Source organism: Chiloscyllium plagiosum, chromosome 32 (genome assembly GCF_004010195.1).
Source record: "Chiloscyllium plagiosum isolate BGI_BamShark_2017 chromosome 32, ASM401019v2, whole genome shotgun sequence".
In the NCBI taxonomy this organism is placed as follows: Eukaryota; Metazoa; Chordata; class Chondrichthyes; order Orectolobiformes; family Hemiscylliidae; genus Chiloscyllium; species Chiloscyllium plagiosum.
This window is the reverse complement of record NC_057741.1, coordinates 27,627,347-27,648,023: the sequence shown is the minus strand read 5'-3', so window position 1 is coordinate 27,648,023 and position 20,677 is coordinate 27,627,347. Positions and strand designations below refer to the sequence as shown.

Genomic DNA, 20,677 nt, shown 5'->3' with positions numbered 1-20,677 from the left:
GAGCAGATTGAATTGGTGAATTGGAAAACCACTTGGAAAAGAGGCCAGTCCAGGACTATTGGGTATTCTCCTATTTGCATATACAATTCTGCATTCTATTTATCATGTGAAACAACAATGGGATATTTACTCGAAGAGTTTTTCATTGCAATTTAACACCATTCAACCAACATGCTCTAATGATAGCCAGAGTATAAAATGAACTATCAGCTTTATCTGAACACGTTCGGTTCTCCCAAGCAATGACCAAAGCATTATTTTGCTTTCCAGCTAAAAAAAGAAATCAGTCATTATTAACATTGGCTCAGATGCACAAAGAGACAATTGTGCACCTTGCAAAGTGTTCACCACAATTGCAACAACACAGAGGCCTCCTTCTCCTGGGTCAGGTTGTTGAGGTGAAAATGTGTTGCTGGAACAGCGCAGCAGGTCAGACAGCATCCAGGGAACAGGAGAATCGACGTTTCGGGCATAAGCCCTTCTTCAGGATTATGCCCGAAACGTCGATTCTCCTGTTCCCTGGATGCTGTCTGACCTGCTGCGCTGTCCCAGCAACACATTTTCAGCTCTGATCTCCAGCATCTGCAGACCTCACTTTCTCCTCAGGTTGTTGAGGGCCAGCTGCCAGAATGGTTCCAAATCACAGACCTCGATGAGGTGAACCAAAACAAATGTCACTGCAACAGTTTTGGGGTAAGCTGTCCTAATATCACAGAGCTCTGCAGAAATGATATTTTCCAAACAGCTAGCTAGCTACCAATCCAACTTTAGTTCTCCTTTCTCCAAGGCAGAATAGAAACTGCACATTGAAGAGAAATTACCCAACTTTTCTTCCTCCTCAATCCTTTCAGATCTTTAACTAAAATAACTGATGCACTTCCTCCTGCATATTATCCATCCATCATGTGCTTAATGACAACTCCAGTTACTTGAAACAAGGCTATCTCAGTGGTGACTGAAAATCATGCAAATGCTGATTAAAATAGAAACGGTCTGTTGCCAATGCAGACACTAACTTACAAATAGCCTTTCTGTGCTGCTACCAGTGTATTATTGAACTAGAAATATCTCAGAGAAAATCAACCCCCCACCATGTCTTTACTGCTTTCCATACCAGACAAAGGTAGCCGCAATTAAAGTCCTAATTCTCATCTCTAAACCCTTTCTTGGGATTACAATATGGATCTCTACTCTCAGCAATACATTCAATTAATTCTTTAGCAACTTCAATCTGTTCACTGACTACACCCTCATTGGGTTTTTATCTGCAAGAATGTAGATGCTGCTGGCTGGGTCAGAGTTTGTTACTCATTTCAAATTGGCTTTGAGAAGGATGTGGTCAGATGCTTTCTTGAACTACTGCAGTCCATCTGCTGTAGGTCCACCCATGGTGCTGTTGGGAAGGGAAGCCTAGGATTTTGGGTGAAAGATTAGCAATTTGGTTCCACTCAGGATGGTGAGTGGCTTGGAGAGGAACTTGCAGAGGGTGGCGCTCCCAGGCATTAAATGCCCAAATTTTGGATTTAGAAGATGCTGCCTAAGGATTCTTGATGAGTTGATACAGAGTATCTTGTAGATACACTTTATCTTGTAGATAGTGCTCACTACTGCCATTGTGCATCAATGCAAGAGAGACTGAGCGTTTATTTTTTAACACTCCCAGGATGTGGGTAGTACTGGCCAGGCCAGTATTTATTACCCATCCCTAATTGCCCAGAGGGCAGTTAAGAGTCAATCCCATTGCTGTGGGTCTGGAGTAACAGGCAATCAAGACCAAGTAAGGATGGCAGTTTTCTTCCGAAAAGGACATTAGTAAACCAGATGGATTTTTCTGGCAATTGACAATGGTTTCATTGTCATTGTTAGATCCTTAACTCCAGATTTTTTATTGAATTCAATTTCCACCATCAGGATTGAACCCAGGTCCCCTGAACATTAGCTGAGTTTCTGGATTAATAGTCTAGCCATTGCTGGGCTATTGACTCACCTGCAATGTGGTTTAATTAGATTAGATTCCCTAAAGTATGGAAACAGGCCCTTCGGGCCAACAAGTCCACACTGACCCTCCAAAGAGTAACCCACCCAAACTAATGCACCTAACACTATTGGCAATTTAACATGGCTGATTCATCTGACCTGCACATCTTTGGATTGTGGGAGAAAACCAGAGCACCCAAAGGAAATCCACGCAAACACGGGGAGAATGTGCAAATTCCACACAGTCGCCTGATGCAGGAATTGAGCCTGGGTCTCTGGCGCTGTGAGGCAGCAGTGCTCAGTGCTAACCACTGAGCCACCATGCCACCCCTGGTGGCGAATGAGGTATCAATAAGTGGGTTACTTTGCTTTGGATGGTGTTGAGCTACCTGAGTGTTGCTGCACTCATCCAAGCAAATAAATGGTATTCCATTATAGTTCTTTTGTGTGCCTTATAAAGAGTGGACAGGCTTTGAGGGGTCAGGGGGTGATTTACCCACTGCAGAAATTCCCACTTCTGACCTGCTCTTGGAGTCGCAGTAGGATTGTTTGTACCTTTGCCAAATCGCCTTCCTTCTCATGAGCCATAAGCTGTTCACACCTGGAGCAGTTTGGTGTTTTACTTCAAAGCTGACCACACCGTTTCCATTTGTCTTCACATTCAAGATGAGGAGAGCTATCTTTCACCACATGAGTTGTTGTGGTGCCTTAAATAGCATAGGAAGCAGATTCAATTGTATCTTTCAACATGGAATTGGAAATCCATTTGAAAAGGTGCAACATCATGGGCAAGAGGGGGACAAAATAGATCTATTATGGTAGGTTTCACTAAAGAACTCACATAGAAATGATGGACCAAATGGCCTTTTTGCACGCTGCAATGATTTGATGAATTCATTTTCCCAATAAAAAAACTGGTCAAATTCCTGACATGTGCCTGGGATCTATCTTGAGATTCTGTTTGTATCATACTGAAACCATTAAAACAACAGTGGCATGATGTCCAGTACATGGTGAAACCATGAGGACATTCATTATTAACATGCTTAGTGGCTGGCTGAGGACTTGTGTTTTACAGTCCAAATCAAAGGAAGGTACCTTCATGGCATCAAATCGCAGTTCAGTTTGCGAACTGAATCAATTTTTCCCATTGTTCGGATAGCGTACGAATGCTTGGACGGCTGCTCACAGCGCCCGCGCCAAAGACGAAGTGAATGAGATCACGCGGGCGTGAGAACTTTTGCGTTCAACAAGCGCGTAGCAAAGCAGAACAATGAAACCATGTGGTCGCTCATGGGCTTTTTGCGTTCGTACCTTCGTCCGTACCTTGAATTTCGTACGTACGTTGAAGCAAAATTTTACGTACAATCCTGTTCGCAAACCGATTTGTTCGTGAACGGGGTCGTTCATATGTCGAGGCACTACTGTATTATGTTTATTTCTGAATTTCCTTACAGTTACAGAGACAGACACCAGCATTACATATGGGCAGATTCTGAACTTAGACAACCACTCAACCACAGCCAAATGTTAAACTGGTCATCTGATCGATACACCATCCATAGTTTACATTTTCTACCAATGCTAGTTCTTTACGAGAAACAGTCAGCGCGGGTCAGAAAGATGACTGCCTCTAGGGGACAAACTAATGGATTGTTTTTAAGATTCATTGCCTGCAGTGTTATAATGGTGTGTGCTATTATGACAAGTATAGGTGCAACCAAAACAAGGGTTCTACTCAGCCGCTCTGCAATTCATTTAGGCATCCAGACTTGTTTGAAATCTATTGATCAAAATGCAGATCTTAGTGGGTGAGTACACCGTCCAATCTAAAAACTGAACTAATTATGTCAAACTGCACGCGGGTTTGACCCTTGACCTGTGCTGAATTAACAGGTGCCCCCTGTTTCAAAGCTGAGTGGGTGTGGTCATCAGGCAAACAAAAATGGCATACTATGGTGGTAAAGTTTTGGCTCAGATTTAAAAAACCCACTTAGACCAGGTATCAAAATGGGCAAAAAAAAGTGACCATTCAAATGTACGCAAACATGAGTCAGCGTCTTGAATTCGTTCGGGTTTTTTGAGAAGACAGGTACCTCCATGAAGTGAAGTACCTTTCCTCCAATGTCTCTCTCCCTCATGTCCTGTTAATTTTCAAACCAATATAATGGAGTCTCCAACTGCCTGTCTTACAGTAGAAGTTTAAGTAGGACATAAAGCACTTATCTAAAATTCCTTTGGATAAATGCCAGAAGCACAAACTGTCCACGATAACCTGACAGGTCCGTTCTAGAATGTGAACTTCTCATGGTCACAGCCAAAGTTCACAAGGACAGCCAACCAGAAAAACAATCTGTAACTTTTGACAAGTTTAAATTCTGTCCTTTATACCATCTCTGATGCTGGAAAACTTGGCATTACTTCGAGATTCATCAGTGTCCAGAGACATGAAAATACTCTGGGCAGCATCTCACTGCCCAGCATGAGGGAGAGAAGCAGACCACATCTGTCACCTACAGACTTCAGACAGAGCTTTAGCCCATTTTAGGTCAGGTGCTTTTCATTTTGCTTTATTCTTTCATGGGTTGTGGGCACCAGCAGCAAGGCCGGTCATTCAGTCATAGAAATGTACAGCACGAAACAGACCCTTCGATCCAACGTGTCTATGCCGACCAAATATCTTAAATCAATCTCATGCCATATCCTTCTAAACCCTTCCTATTCATATACCCATCCAGTTGCCTTTTAAATATTGTAATTATACCAACCTCCACCACTTCCTCTGGCAGCTCATTTCAAACATGCACCACCCTCTGCATGAAAAAGTTGCCCCTTAGGTCCCTTTTATATCTTTCCCCTCTCACCCTAAAACCTATGCCCTCTAGTTCTGGACTTCCCCACTTCAGGGAAAAGACCTTGTCTATTTACCCTATCAATGGCCCTCATGATTTGATAAACCTCTAGAAGGTCACCCTTCAGCCTCTAACACTCCAAGGAAAACAGCCCCAGTCTATTCAGCCTCTCCCGATAGCTCAAATCCTCCAACCCTAGCAACATCCTTGCAAATCTTTTCTGAACCCTTCCAAGTTTCATAACATCCTTCCTATAAGAAGGAGACCAGAATTGCACACAATATTCCAAAAATGGCCGAACCCCAATGTCCTGTACAGCCGCAACATGACCTCCCAACTCCTATACTCAATGCTCTGACCAATAAAGGAAAGCATACCAAGTGCCTTCTTCACTACCTTGGTCATTCATCCCTCATTGCTCATGAACTGTGAGACTTGCTGGGCCACTTCAGAGGGCAGCTAAGAGTCAAGCACATTGCTGTGTGTCTGGAATCACCTGTCAGCCAGATCAGGTAAGGATGGCAGATTGTCCTTCCTGAAAGAATGTGGTGGAAACAGGTGGTTTTACAATTTCGCAGTCACAGTTACCATTAGATCATTTTTTTAAAATTCCAGGTTTATTAAGTGAATTAAAATTTCACCATCTGCCACGGCAGGATTCAAATCTATGTCCCGAGAGCATTTGCCTGGGTCTTTTGATGTTTGGCCAGTGACAAAACCCCACCCCCTTCCCCTTTGAAGCGTTGAGAAATTGTGTTTTTTTTCCATTGCCTATTAGCTTTCTCCCTTTATTCCTGAGTATACTGACTGTACGATGGGTCAGACCTCCATGGAAGTAACAAGGATGGTGTACCTTATTCAAGCAGCTGACATTAATTCCTTAACAAATGTAACCAAGATAGATAATCATTTCATTCTTGTTCGCAGGATCTTGCTGTGCACTAATTGGCTGTCATGTTTGCCAAAGACAACAGCAACTTCATTGACTGGAAACACACACACACACACACACACACTCCTGCTTTTCCACACAAATCCACTTTCCGGCAAGTCACCTGATAATGGGAAGCATCAAATGTACTATCCATTACTGGCTGATCTGAAAACAGCATAGTCTGGCCCCAAAATCCTTTCTCTAGCATGGAGAATTCAAAGGCCATTTTAATTATATGATTGAATTACTTTACACACATTTAATTGATGAAGGAATTGACAACCACCCGATGAAGGAGCAGCGCTCCGAAAGCTAGTGCTTCCAAATAAACCTGTTGGACTTTAACCTGGTGTTGTGTGATTTTTTAACTTTGTACATCCCAGTCCAACACCGGCATCTCCAAACCAATTAATTGATGAAAACTGACTGCAAATTTAGAGCAAAGTATTTATACAGAATAGAATGTACAGCATGGAAACAGGCACTTGGCTAAATACATCCATGCCAGTCTTTATGGGCTGAGATCCTTTAGGCATTTATGTGACCACTTGTTGCTCAACAGTGCTCATCAGGAGAGATGGCAGCTGCTGGTAATGCACCTCAGAGAGACCCAAGAATAACAGGGAACCCCCCACCTGTTGATGAGTTCGGCCAGAATGGATATTGTATGGTGAGGGGGTGGCAAGAGGGATGTTAGAGGCAATTGTAGAGGCATGGCTTTCAACATTTCACCCCTTCTTGATTCCTCAATCGAGCAGTGAGTGTCTGGTAAGGAGACAACTCCCCTCAAAAAGTGCAGGAAATCTGTGGCCCACATTAAATTCCTGAGCAGCCACTGAACCGCCGTGGGGTCTGAGATGATGAGGGCTAATTAGCTCATTGAAAGTTCTAATGGACATCCCACCAGAAGCAGCCAGGGATCCCACATCAGTCCCTTCCTCCCTCTGCTTTAAATTGCCATAGGGTGACTTACACATGGCCTCTCCCAAGAGGAAGTAAATTCTCAGTAGTTTTTCAAAAATAATGTTTTTCTACAATCGTTCTGGAAGAAAGAACTTGAAAAGCAATAATCAGTGAGCTGTGCTTCCATGGCAACGCTTGAGTTTAATACTCAAGCATTCCTCAAAAAGGATCACTTCCAATGTATTCAATTTTAAGAGGGCTGCTCTTTCCAAAATCGAACTTGTTCTGGGCCCATGGCTAAATAAACTGGGCCAAATACATGTCACAAGCACTCCACAGTCTCCTTGGCTCAGCTTCGAATGCCTTCCCCATCGCTGCCTCCCACACACAACATACCCGATAACGTTTCAGGGCTGGTCCTGAAAGACATCAACATTGTGGGAGTATGCATTCTTGTGATGAGAAAGGCCCTCACCTAGCACCTTTACTGACCTCAAGACTACCCAAAAGCTATTTTCAACCAACTAAGACGTTTGCGCATGTCAGCACTATTTTTGGATGAGTTTCAACTGATCTGGGCACAGCAAGCTCTCACCAAACAGCATTAAATTAATAGCCAAATAATCTTGTTGTAAATGTTGATTCAGGAATAAATATTGGCCAAGAGAATGGTAGAACTCCCCGATTCTTTTTCAAATTTAGAAGAAGGGAGGGGGAATCTGATAGAAACATATAAAATGCTGATGGGACTGGACAGGCTAGATTTGAGAGCAATGTTCCTGATATTGGCGAAGTCCAGAAATAGGGGGGTCACAGTCGAATAATAAGGGGTAAGCCATTCAGGACTGAGATGAGGGTGAATTTCTTTACTCAGAGAGTTGTGAACCTGTGAAATTCTCTCCTGCAGGAAGCTGTTAGGGCCAGTTCAATAGATATATTCAAGAGGGAGCTGGACGTGGCACTTGCAACTAAAGGAACAAAGCAGTATGGAGGGCACACGGGAATCGGATACTATAATCATATCGAATGGTGGTGCAGACCCGAAGGGCCTTATATTATATGTTTCTAGATTATTTCTATCCCTCTGAAAGAGCGGTCACAGCATCAGTTTAATTTCTCACCTGAAAGACGGCACTTCAGACTGTGCAACACTCCCTCCGTACCACACGGAAGTGATTTTTGACCTCAAATTGTTAGGAGTGGAAGTTAAGCTCACAAATGAGCATGACCCACTGAGACACGCACTGACATCATGGACATGTGTGACTGCATACATCATTCACATCAGCTGCACGAGACATCTATATAAAAAGATCTATATTTCATACAGTTAATTAGCTCACCACCTTGGAGACATCACACACAAACTCTATATGGTGTTAATTTGACGGGAACGACTGCTGTGCACCTTGCCTAATGCAACCGGCCGTTTCCATCTGTTCATCTTCGGGTTCACACAGTAAACATGCTTGAGTATTCTGGCAGGCAGTTTGAGCTCAACCTGGATCCCAGCCATCAGTAACCAGAGGGAACAGCACAACAGACACATTTGGTTCCCCATAGGAGAGACATCAGGTACCCCTCCACATCAAAATAAAGACTGATAAATCATCAACTGGAAATGTTAACTCAGTTCCTCGCCCCACCAACACTGCCTGAGTATTTTCACAATTAATTGCTTCCATTTCAGACTTTGGTTTAAAATGAACATAAAGTGGAAACGGCTTTTGCCCGAAACGTCGATTTTACTGATCCTCGGCTGCTGCCTGAACTGCTGTGCTCTTCCAGCACCACTAATCCAGAATAAAGTGGAAACAGACCCTTCAGCCCAATTCGTCCACGCCGACCAGATATCCTAACCCAGTCTAGTCCCATTTTTCAGCACTTGGCCCATGTTCCTCTAAACCATTCCTATTCATATACCCATCCAGATACCTCTTAAATGTTGCAATTCAACCAGCCTCCACCACTTCCTCCGGCAACTCATTCCATACACACACCACCCTCTGTGTGAAAAAGTTGTCCCTGAGGTCCCTTTTATACCTTTTCCCTCTCACCCTAAACCTATGCTCTCTAGGTCTGGACTACCCCACCCCAGGGAAAATACCTTGTTTATTAATCCTATCCATGATCCTCATGATTTTATAAACCTCTATAAGGTCACATCTCAGCCTCCGATACTCCAGGAAAACAGACCAGCCTGTTCAGCCTCTCCCGATAGCTCAAATCATCCAATCCTGGCAACATCCTTGTAAATCTTTGCTGAACCCATGCTGTACATCTCTACGACTCTATGCTGGAGAAACTAAGTAGCTCTGAAAGCAACTGTGGAGAGAGAAATAGAGTGAAGTCCAGTTCTGAAAGAGAGTCATATCAGACTGGAAAAGTAAAAACTGTTTCTTGCTCCATCGATGCTGCTGAGTTTCTCCAGCACTTTCCATTTTAATTTCAGCTTTCTGATATACTCAGTAATTTGCTTTCAATTTAACCTGTTCAATTTTATTTACGTTGAGCAGTCTTTAACAATTCTGCTCAATTGTCAAAAACAAAATCAGTCAACAATAGAAATGCTGTAAGGGGGTACATTCTTTCTAAAGGAGAACGAGAGCATGTAGATCGAAGGTGCTTATTTGGGAAAGTAACAGTCAGAATTAATTTCTAATTGAAGTGACAAAACATTCCTATTTTTCTAATCAACCCCCCCTGTTCAAGATTACACACCTCTGGAGCAGATGGCAACTGAACCCAGACCTCCTGGTCTTGGGGCAGGGACACTACCATTGCATCACTCCTGGATTACTATAGTCTTAGAAAAAATTACTGAAGCAACAGGGGCAGTGTGTCCAATTCTGGGCACCACACTTTAGGAAGACATCAGAGAGAGGTCAGAAAAGATTTACGAGGAGTTGTCCCTGGGACGACAGACTTCAGTAATGCAGACAGCCTGGCCATGCTGGGAACATTCTCCTCAGAGAAGAGAATGTTGAACGGAGATTTGATAGCTATGTTCAAAACCATGAGGAGTCTGGATTGAACACACAGGGAAAAACTGTTTCCACTGTCTTTCTCCAGCACAATTACGGGTGGGCAATAAATAATGACCTTGACAATGATGCCAGCATCTTGGGAAATGCTAACAAAAAAAAACTGACAGAACAGTTGAGAACAAGAGGGTATCAATTTAAAGTAACTGTCAAAACAACCAGAGGCGACATGAGGAAGATTTCTTTTACCCAATGGGTGGCAGGGTCTGGAATGCACTGCCTGAGAGTGTGTTTGTGGCAGAATCAGTCATGTCTCTGAAAAGCAAATTGAATAATTATTTAATAAGATTTATGCGGCATCGGGAAAAAGCGGGACCAGCTGAGCTGCTCTTGCAGAGAGTCAGGATTGACATGACGGATCAAATGGCCTCCATCTGTATTGTAACCATTCTGCAGTTCCATTCCATTAAATAAAGCAGCATCCCCCTAAACAGGTTATATCCACCAAAAACCTTAGTAACTAAAAATGAATCTTTTCACTGTTAACATTAAGGTATAACTGACTTGAAAACTGTGGAAAGTAGAAAATCATTCATTTTATGTTCAGAAGCACACAAACAGAAAATCTCACTTTCTATAGTCATTCCCTGTATCACTTCCCAAATCCTGGTTAACCTCATTGTTTATTATTTCTTGTGAACTATCTTGTGAAGACCACAATGGCATTGTATAAGTCGACACACTCGAAACAAATAGTTTATGTTTTGTGCGGAGTTCTGTCTCTGTTTAGACTGAATTGCTGTGAACCATTAAACTGAGATAAAGGTGGTTCAAACACATACTTCAGCTTAAAACAGACAGTTCAGAGTACAGTATTTCTCAGCCAGTTTGCAATTTTCAAGCTTAAAAATACTCTACAACTTTCAGTGGACATCAACATATTCTATGCCTCATAGCTGTACAGAAGATGGGCTGACATTAGTGATGCTTTCAAAGTGCTTGGGAATGCTGTTCCCCCACTTTGCAAACCACCTGTATAGCATTTTTTCCTTCATCACCACGGAGTCAAAATGCTGGACTTAAATTTCTAACAACCAGAGATAACACGAGGAAGAATTTGTTTGTTACACAATGAGCAGTCAGGATCTGGAATGCACTGCCTGAGAGTGCACTGGAGGCAGATTCAATCGTGCCTCTGAAAAGCAAACTGAATAATTATCTAACAAGATTTGCAGGACATTGGGGAAAAGATATAGGAATGGGTCATGAAGCACTGAAATCAGACAGACTGCAGTCAGGAAGCTCAAGGGTCACGAAGGATGGGCAATAGATAACAACATTGCCAATAATATCTCTACTCTGAAAATAAAATAAAACTTTCTTTTAAATCCGCCTTTGGTTCAACAAGAACAACAATGATCATGAGTTGCATATGATTTCCTCCCAGATTATCTAACAGAATACATATTTCTGCTGAATGACCAAATAAGTTCTTCACTATTTGCATTGGGCAAGAGGTGCAGGAAGATATAAGGAAGAACTTTTATACGCAGTCAGTGAACTCACTTCACTGCCCTAGAGGGTGATGATGATGATTTCAAAAGGAAACTGGATAGGACTTTAGGGGAAATGAAATGTTGTCCTTTACTTCAAAGGGAACGGAATATAAAAGTAGGGAGGTTTTGCTAAAACTATACAAGACATTCATCAAACCACAGCTGAAATACTGAGAACTAAGGGAAGATGTACTGGCATTGAAGGCAGTCCAGAGAAGGTCCACTAAGCTGATCTCGAGTATGAACGGGCTGTCTTATGGGGAAAGGTTGAGTAGGTTGGGCCTGTACTCACTGGGATTTAGAATAACAAGAGGAGAACTTAGTGAAACATAAAATCCTGAGTGGATTTGTCAGGTAGATGCAAAAAGGTTGTTGCCCCTTGTGGAAGAGTCCTGGATCATTTCAGAATAAGGAGTGGCCTGTTTAAGACAGAAATGAGGAGGAATTTCTTCTCCAAGAGGGTAGCGAATCTGTGGAATTCTTTACCACAGGGGACTGTTGAGGCTGGGTCATTAAGTATAATCAAGGTTGAGGTAGTCAGAGTTTTAGTCAAGGGTTATAGGGAAAAGGCAGAAAAGTGCAGTTAAACACTATTAGATCAGGCATGATCTCATTGAATAGTTTACGTGTGCTTCTAAATCTCATGGTTTATGGATCTAACCCTTCAGTGCTATAGCAGTAAAGTGGAGAAATGGAAATGACTGCAGTGTTTTCTATGGAAAACCCACATGGAGTCAATGGGCTGAATGGTTTCCTTCTATAACTGTAACAACTATTTGTTTGAATCTTACCCCTGTCCAAAGAGTTGTCTTCTGCAGGCGTGCCAAATAGGAACTGATATTTAGCCTTGGCGACATTCTGTGCATGTGGAGATGCCCGGTTGATCCAAACAAAGGTCTCAGTCTGGGAGAGAAGGGAGCAACATTACTACTGATGATTCCAACACAATTATCAAAATCTCAATTATCACCATCACACAGAGCGTAGGAAGTGACACTCTTCCTACTTTAATCAACTCGCTAAAACTGCAAGCACAGACATGCACTCAAAGATTTGTTTTAATTGCTGCACATCTTTGAATCATTACTTCAGATTATTAAATACTCTCAGGCTGCAATTCCAAAAGGAGTATGAAACATATTTTTCTCTCAATTTGTATGACCCTCACCACTTATTATGCTGAAGCCCCTACATCCCAAATGCACCTCCGAAAAGGAAGACTAGTTTCCACATCTACCAAAGAAGATAATCTATTATATTAGCATAGGAAGTAACTTCAAAATCCTAGTGCTTCATACCAAATTAAGAGAGAGTATTGAAAGCTCTTTAGGCAGCTTGTTCAACAGTCAATGCTAATTCTTTTTAAGTATGAAAAAAAATCTTCTCTTGCAATGCATATTTAATGCAACTTGTTTGAAAAATCTGATATACACAGAGTTGGATTGTCACATATGCCATCTACTAGAAAAACAAACAAGACTTTTAGTAGATGTAAAGTTTTGTTTTGTTTTCTCAACCAACCAGTGGCTGCGCACATTAAAGAGGAGTTGAGTTTAACAGAGCAGAAAATCCCCAAATACAATACCTTGTCTGCTCTCTGTTGGAATGAATGCTGCAGCTGTCGTTAGGGAAAGGAGGAAATTAGCCAAGTGAGAACAAGATTGAGCTTGGCACGGATGGTCCACTTTTCCGACGTGCAAAGATCACTTAGAGGAAATACCAGAGGGTGGTCTGCATTAGCACCCCAACAAAAGTCATGCTTTGAGGAAGTGAGGGGAGAAAAGTTGGCTAAACAACTGAAAGGATCTCCGGATACTCGAAGGGCCAATTCTAAAATGGGAAGTAATCTTCATCAAACCCATGCTGCTTTGAAACAATATCACATTCCAACTTAGAGCCACAACACCATCTGGATCTGATTTTGTGTCACTCACATGTGGCGCAGAGTTATTTCACATAAACGATATTGTTTTTGTGAATGGTTAACTTATAGCAAGTTTCGTTATTGCATCAGTCCAATGGAGAAACCATCACAATTTTAAAGCCAATACAATTACAATAAAGAGGCTTCTACTGTTGGAATTATCACATGGCAACCAATGCATTACAAGGGAGAATCGTTTAAGTTAATAAAAACATACTAACATAGAAATTAGGAGCAGGAGTAGGACATTGAGCACCTCAAACCTGGGCTTCAATTTGATACGATCACAACTGAACCAACTGTGGCCTCAAACCCACTTCCATCCCCTAACCCAATGCCCTTTGAGTTCTTTGTTAGCGAAGAATCTGCCTTAAAAAGATGCAGTAACTCCAACTCCATCAGTTTCTGAGGAAGACAGTTCCAAACGCTCAAGACAAGATAACATTCCACCTTATGTGAGACAGCCCTTATTTTTAAACAGTGTCCCCTAGTTAGAGTCTTTCCCGCATGAGGAGACATCCCTTCAGCATCTAAAGTGTTTGAATTTGTAAATTGCAAATAGAAAAAAAAACATTTTATTCTTCCTTTCCATGAGAGATATAAAGCTTTGTGAAGTTGCGTGTGACAGATGGTTATAAATGTAAAAACTACATTTCACAACTTTGCAGTGACTCCTGGAAAAGATCACATGCAAGGTAGAGATAAAAAAAACTTAGCTCAACAATCAGTTCTGTCTACCATTTCAAAAATAATTAAATTAAACAAAATGAGCAGCGATTTAATGGGAATTTATCAAGATGAATTTAAAATATCATTCTGAGGTGTGATAATGCACCTCGACTTTGAAAAGAAGTACTGATCACAGAGGGATATGTCAACAGACACTTAGTGCTCCCTCTCTGATAACAGCTAGAGCAGACACAACAGTGATCATAGAGTCATGGAGATGTGCAGCATTGAAACTGACCCTTCAGTCCAACTCGCCCAGATATCCTAAATTAAGTTTGTCTACTTGCCAACATTTGGCCCATGTCTCTCTGAACCCTTCCTATTCATGTACCTATCCAGATGTCTTTTAAATGTTGTTATTGTACCAACCTCTACTACTTCCTCTGGCAGCTTCGTCCATACATGGCCCATATTCTGCGTGAAAAGGTTTCCCTCAAGTCCCTTTTAAATCTTTCCCCTCTTACCTTAAACCTACGCCTCTAGATTTGGACCCTGCTGCACTGGGGAAAGAACCTTGACTATTCACCCTATCCATGCCTTTGTGATTTTATAAACCTCTATAAGATCACTCCTTAGCCTCTAACTCTCTAGGGAATTTAGCCCCAGCCTATGCAGCCTCTCCCCCTAGCTCAAACCCTCCAAACCTGGCAACATCCTTGTAAATCTTTTCTGAACCCGTTCAAGTTTCACAACCTCCTTCCTATAACAGGGAGACCAGAATTGAATGCAGTATTCCAATTGTGGCCTAACCAATGTCCTGTACAGCTATAACACGACCTCCCAACTCCTATACTCAATGCACTGACCAATGAAGGCAAGCATACCCAACACCTTCTTCACTACTCTGTCTGTCTGCGTCTCTACTTTCAAGGAACTACAAACCTACATTTCCAGGTCTCTTTGTTCAGCATCACTCCCCAGCACCTTCCCATTAAGTGTATAAGTCCTGCCTTGATTAGCCTTTCCAAAATGCAACACCTCACATTTATCTAAATTAAACTCCATCTGCCACTCCTCTTTCTTTGAACGTTCTTCGGCAGCTACACAGCATAAACTTAAGGGTCGAAAGTGTGGTGCTGGAAAAGCACAGCAGGTCAGGCAGCATCTGAGGAGCAGGAGAATCGATGTTTCGAGGATAAGCTCTTCATCAGGATCCTCATTCCTGTTCCTCGGATGCAGCCTGACCGGCTGTAGTTTTCCAGCACACACACTCAACTCTGATCTACAGCATTTGCAGTCACTTTCCCCTAGCATAAACTTAAGGAATTTGGCACAAGAGCCAGAGAAATAGGGATAAAAGGTGATAGGTTGTTTTATGATAGGTTATGAAGATCTGAGAAGGGTACTGGGAAACAGTAACTTTGAAAGAGAAATTGAAGAAAACCTTTCAGGGGAAAAATGGCAAGACTATGGACAAACAGCAAGGGGGTGAGACTAATTGGATAGTTCTTTCAAACAATGAGACAACATGGACCAAATGGTCTTCTTCCAGAAACTTTCTAACTTCATTCCTTAATCTACCATTTATCAGTTGAACACAGCCAGTCATAGGAAATATACCATAACCACTTACTTAGTGAGCCTGGCATCCCACTTCAGCTGACACCCAGTGGTACCTGTTTGATATAACTTCAGGGCACGAGCAGGTTTGGCTCAGAAAATATGCTTATCAAGATTGAAGAAACAGCTCCCAAACACATGGGCACTGTACCCTGACAATAAAGCTGTGTCAAAATAGCAGCTAAGAAGGTGCAAGTTCAGATCTCACCATAGCTAGGAAAAGGCTGTCAAGAAAAATACTCAGCTGGTCAGCCAGCATCTCCAGAGAGAAGAAGAGTCCTATAGTTTCAGGTTGGTGACTCTTTGGTGGAGGCTGGTACAATTGCAACATTTAAAAGGCATTTGGATAGGTATATGAATAGGAAAGGTTTAGAGGGATACGGGCCGGGTGCTGGCAGGTGGGACTAGATTGGGTTGGGATATCTGGTCGGCATGGACGAGTTGGACCGAAGGGTCTGTTTCCGTGCTGTACATCTCTATGACTCTAAATCTGGTAATCTGCAGTCCAGTAACAGATAACAGCATGAAAACTGCCAGGAAAAACCCATTTGATTCAGAGGGGGGAATCTGGCAAACATTACCCTTGTGATTGACTCAATGTCTTCACGGAAACCCGAACAGATAATAAATATTGTCCCACAACTGTAATGCATTGTCCAAAAACAAACTAAAAATTAAACAAAGGCCCTTCTGGCAAAATGTCAGTAAGACACATCAGCACTCTCCAGAAGAATGGAAAAGGCGAGGAAGGAAGACTCACTACTGCTCTCAGAAATGTCCTGAATCACTTCCTTCACACGGAATGAGATGTGAGAAACAGTAACCATTCTCATTCAAATAAACATGACAAGTCTTCCTGTGCAAGGTCACATGATTCTCCCCATCTCTGAACATCCCGCACCACGGTCACTCTCCTAAACGTCCTTCAGAGATTGACCCAGAAAATGATGTCTTTATTTCTGTGCGCAGCAGTGAGCTGGACATTGCTACAAGAGACAAACACAGAAGCACAATCTCAACACATACAGTCGCATATACAGCAAATGAATCAAAACATATAAGTGGATTTCCAAAACCGAGAGAGATAACTGGCAAGAATTAACAAATGACTAAAGCAGACACCTGCCAAGGTCCTGCTAAAACAAAAGAAAATACAAACACTCAACATAATTTTCACAGATATCATAATCACTTTGACTTATTTCTCCAGTCGATTGTTGACAAGCATGAAGAAAACTGACGAAAGGAATAGCTTAGGTTTTCTGTGTCAGATAACTATAACCACCACAGCTGAGGCTAACCACCAGAGAGAGAGAGAGAGAGAGAGAGAGAGAGAGAGAGAGACAGAGAGAGAGACGGAGGGACAATCTGCCTTCTACCCAAGTGAAAGGAAGCTCTTGTTGTACAGTGATAATGCCTTTCCTCTGGATGAGGAGTCACGGGTTCAAGCCCCTCCTGAGGTGCATCATAGCATGTCTGGACAGGTTGAGTGAAAATACCTACACTATTTGGAAAGCAAAAAAAAAATCACTCAAATGGATGATGCTTGACTGTTGGCTAATCTATGGTCCTGCCCTGGGCTTCCTTACCTGATTTAAAATAAAGAGAAAGCTTGAAAGAAATTGACAAAAAAAATGTTACTTTTCTCAAAGTTTGAACAAAGCCATGTCTTGGACATTAATGTTCAAATTCCCAGAGACTCCAGGCCAATCTTGGAGAGTTGGCAACCCCTACTAAAAAGGTGCATTTAGAGTTAGGATTTAATGAATACGCAGATAAGCCTCTAAGGCATGCTGTCATCTTGCTCTGATCTCGGTAGGCATGTGCTAAGACTCTGATGGAAGGTTGGAGACTGTACAGCTCAGAACATTTGACTCTTACCATCATGTACTTATTGTTGATGAATGTTAGTTAAGAGAATGTTAGTTAAGAGACTGACGTGAGTTGGTATGAAGAGCAAAAGAAGATAAAGTAAAACAATCCTCTGGAATACAGAGAACCACAAACACAAGGTTTCCCTCCCAAGCTACACGGGGAAATAACAACCCCTTTTCTGGTAGCAATCGAGATCCTTTTGTTTGCACACGGCTTCCCAAATAACTTTCTGCCACTGGTCTATCTAAAGTCACATGAACAGTTATGCATTTTCATGTTGCAGTGTAAATTTGCATCTTCAACAGCACATAGGAATAAAGTATCAGGTTTAGTTCCCATATTCCAATCCGACTCAAAATGAACAGTTTTACACTAAAAGGTTCTAGAAGAGGTCATGTTGCGGCTGTGCAGGACATTGGTTAGGCCACTGTTGGAATATTGCGTGCAATTCTGGTCTCCTTCCTATCGGCATGGACAAGTTGGACCAAAGGGTCTGTTTCTGTGCTCAGGTACATCTCTATGACTCTACGAGAATTCAGGTCACCACATTCTCCTGGCCTCAGTGATCTCTGACTGGCCCACTGTCCCAGGCCCAAGTGGAGAAACGTGAGCTGCTTTTCTGTAGGTGGCAATCAGATCGGCATCTATCTCGTGGGGAACAACATCACCAACAAGTTCTGGGAAACTAGCAAATCAGATCCAGTTAAAGTGTGTTCTTCTCAGGGTATTAGTTTTTGTCCAGCATAGTGTCCTTGAGGAACACTAATCTTCTGAGACTGTCCCAGAGTTTCCAGGAAGCAGGAAGTAATCCCTCCAAGCCTGCACAGAGCAACCTGGCATAAGCATCGTAGAGGTTTTAGTTCACATTGCTTTCTTCGAACACTGTTTCTTCTTTGTTATTTTTACTTATTTTATTTTTCCTTTGTTATAATAATTCTGACTGGAAAAGAATGCTAAATGAGACAGAATAGGAGGAGGCAGGAGGCCATGTACTGAAGCAACCAGAAGTAAAATCCAACTCATTTTTTACGTTCTTATTCTTTAACAGGAGTTGGAATCTCCTGACTAATAAAATAATCGAACAAATAACCAGCGACAGTTAGATACACAAGATAATTATAAAACATGTTAAATAAATGAATTTAAGCAATACTCTGGTTAATGTAGAATCATAGAATCCCTGCAGTGTGGAAGGAGGACATTCGGCCCATCAAGTCATCACCAACCCTCCAAACAGCATCCCACCCAGACCCATCCCATCCCTATAATCCTGCATTTCTCATGACTAATCCACCTGGCCTTCACATTGCTGGACACTATGGGCAATTTAGCATGGCCAATCCATCTAATCTGCACATTTTAAGGACTGTAGGAGGAAAATGGATCACCAGGAGTAAACCCACGCCGACATCGGGAGAATGTGCAAACTCCCCACAGACAGTCGCTCAAAGTTGGAATCAAACCCGGGTCCAGGTACTGAGTGCTAACCACTGAGCCATCATGTGTGTAGTATTTTACATTTCTGAGCATCGTTAATGGAACATTTCCAGTACCAAAATTACTATCCCAACGGGTGGAATACTTCAGTGTTAGAGGGCATTCTAACCTGTGGACACTGTGTGCAGCTGGAGTCTGCTTATTTAAGGATGGAAATACATCAGAGATGGTTCAGACTCAGTTTACCAGACGGATTTCTGGAATGAACGGCTTGTTTTATGAAGCAAGGGTAGACACACTAACCTGCTTTCACTAGAGTTTAGGAGTGTGAAGGGTGACTTAATTGACATGGATAAGATCCTGAACCAAGGTGGATGTGGAAAGGATGTTTCCTCTTATGGGTCAGTCCAGAACAAAGGGGCACTGTTTCAAAATTAGAAGGTCGCTCTTTTAGGACTGAGACAAGGGAAAGGTTTTTCTCCCAGACAGCTGTGCAACCTTGGGACCAATAGGTCAATGGATTCATGTTCGGCAGCGAAATCAAAGGAGATCATGGGTAGAATTGGAAATGAAACATATCGGCCGTGAGCTTATTAAACAGCAGAGCAGGCCCGAGGGGTTGGATGACCTAATTCCTACAGAAATCACCAAGGGCGCTCAATGCTTTTTTGCCTTTCAAAAGCAGTACACAGATTCAATGCAGCATTGACAAAGTCTATTCAGTCCATCACACCTGTCTGCTAGCCCTTCAACAGCTCTTCCACCTTCCCCACGACCCTTTGCTTTCCAAAGGGTGCCATCAGGTTTACTTCTCCCATGCTATCTGGGAATGCACTATGGATTATTATAACTCAGTGAACAGTTTTTCTCATCAACTCCAATTTGGTCCTTTTGTCAATGACCTTAAAACTGCAACTTTAGCTTACTGATTCTCCCATCAATAGAAACAGTTTCTCCCAATCTACACCAAAGATCTACAAAGAAGCATACCCAATACTTCCTCTTACCCCAGAGTGAAAATGAAACTTTTCTTTTCTTGTTCACATTCCCACTCATAGCTGTCAGCTCAAAAATGATTTAATTCTCATAAATGATGCAGTTTCTTCAGGGTGTTTACTAATGTTGAGTCATGACTTCAATATCTGGATTGCCTGCAGAAGTGTCGCTCCTGGAATCAATATTATAAAGAGTCAAGCCGGGTGAAGTTCAATGTATCTTCTGTGTAAAGTATTTGATCCAGTTCTGAGAGATCTCCTGATATTATACAGTGGCTCGAAAACCTGATCTCCAGAGGCACATTTACATTACGCTGTTTGGCTCACATCTCACTGGCAAGATACTTCAGCCAAGTGATACAGGCTTGTTAATACAACCACGTATAGCTAACAGTGGGAGACCACACTCATGTGGGTATAAGGGCATCTTGTCAGCAGCTATCCCCAGTGTGTATTGGTCTTGAAATTAAATGGAAATTAAGGTTACAACGATGCAATTTCCAAAGGCCTAAGGAACCAACAGTTTTGTGGAATAACCTTACCTGATTGCACATGCAATGACAGTACTTAGAAGGAGGCGATTCACTCAGTGGACCCCTCAGTCCACTACTAGTTCTTTGAGACAACTACGCAATTTGTCCCAATCATCTGCTCAGTTCTCAAAGGTATGCAATTTTTTTCACTTAAACATTGGACACTTTTTAAAGCACACACAGCTCCTGGTCACAAATATGCTGCTGTTGGTAAGAGGAACTGGATTATAGAAATGAACAAGAAAAGCTGGGAAAAACACAGCGGGTCAGGCAACATCTGGAGAGAGAAATGGTGTTAATGCTTCTTCTCTGAAGGAAAGCTGTTGGGTTAAATCTTAATGTTTTTGGCTAAGTGCCAGTTTTGTCAAATTTCATGGAGAGCTTCTCTTCATTAGGCCCAGTGATTTTTCCCGCCGCA

General features: G+C 42.2%; 1 protein-coding gene across 3 annotated transcripts in view; it reads right to left on the bottom strand.

Annotated features, from left to right (window-relative positions):
* LOC122539453 (PH and SEC7 domain-containing protein 3-like) overlaps positions 1-20,677 on the bottom strand; it is a 421,315-nt gene that overhangs the window by 302,944 nt on the left and 97,694 nt on the right. For all 3 annotated transcript variants that reach the window (XM_043674302.1, XM_043674303.1, XM_043674304.1), the window contains exon 2: positions 11,998-12,109. In XM_043674302.1, the coding sequence (XP_043530237.1) occupies positions 11,998-12,109 (112 nt within the window). The remainder of the gene's footprint in view (positions 1-11,997; positions 12,110-20,677) is intronic.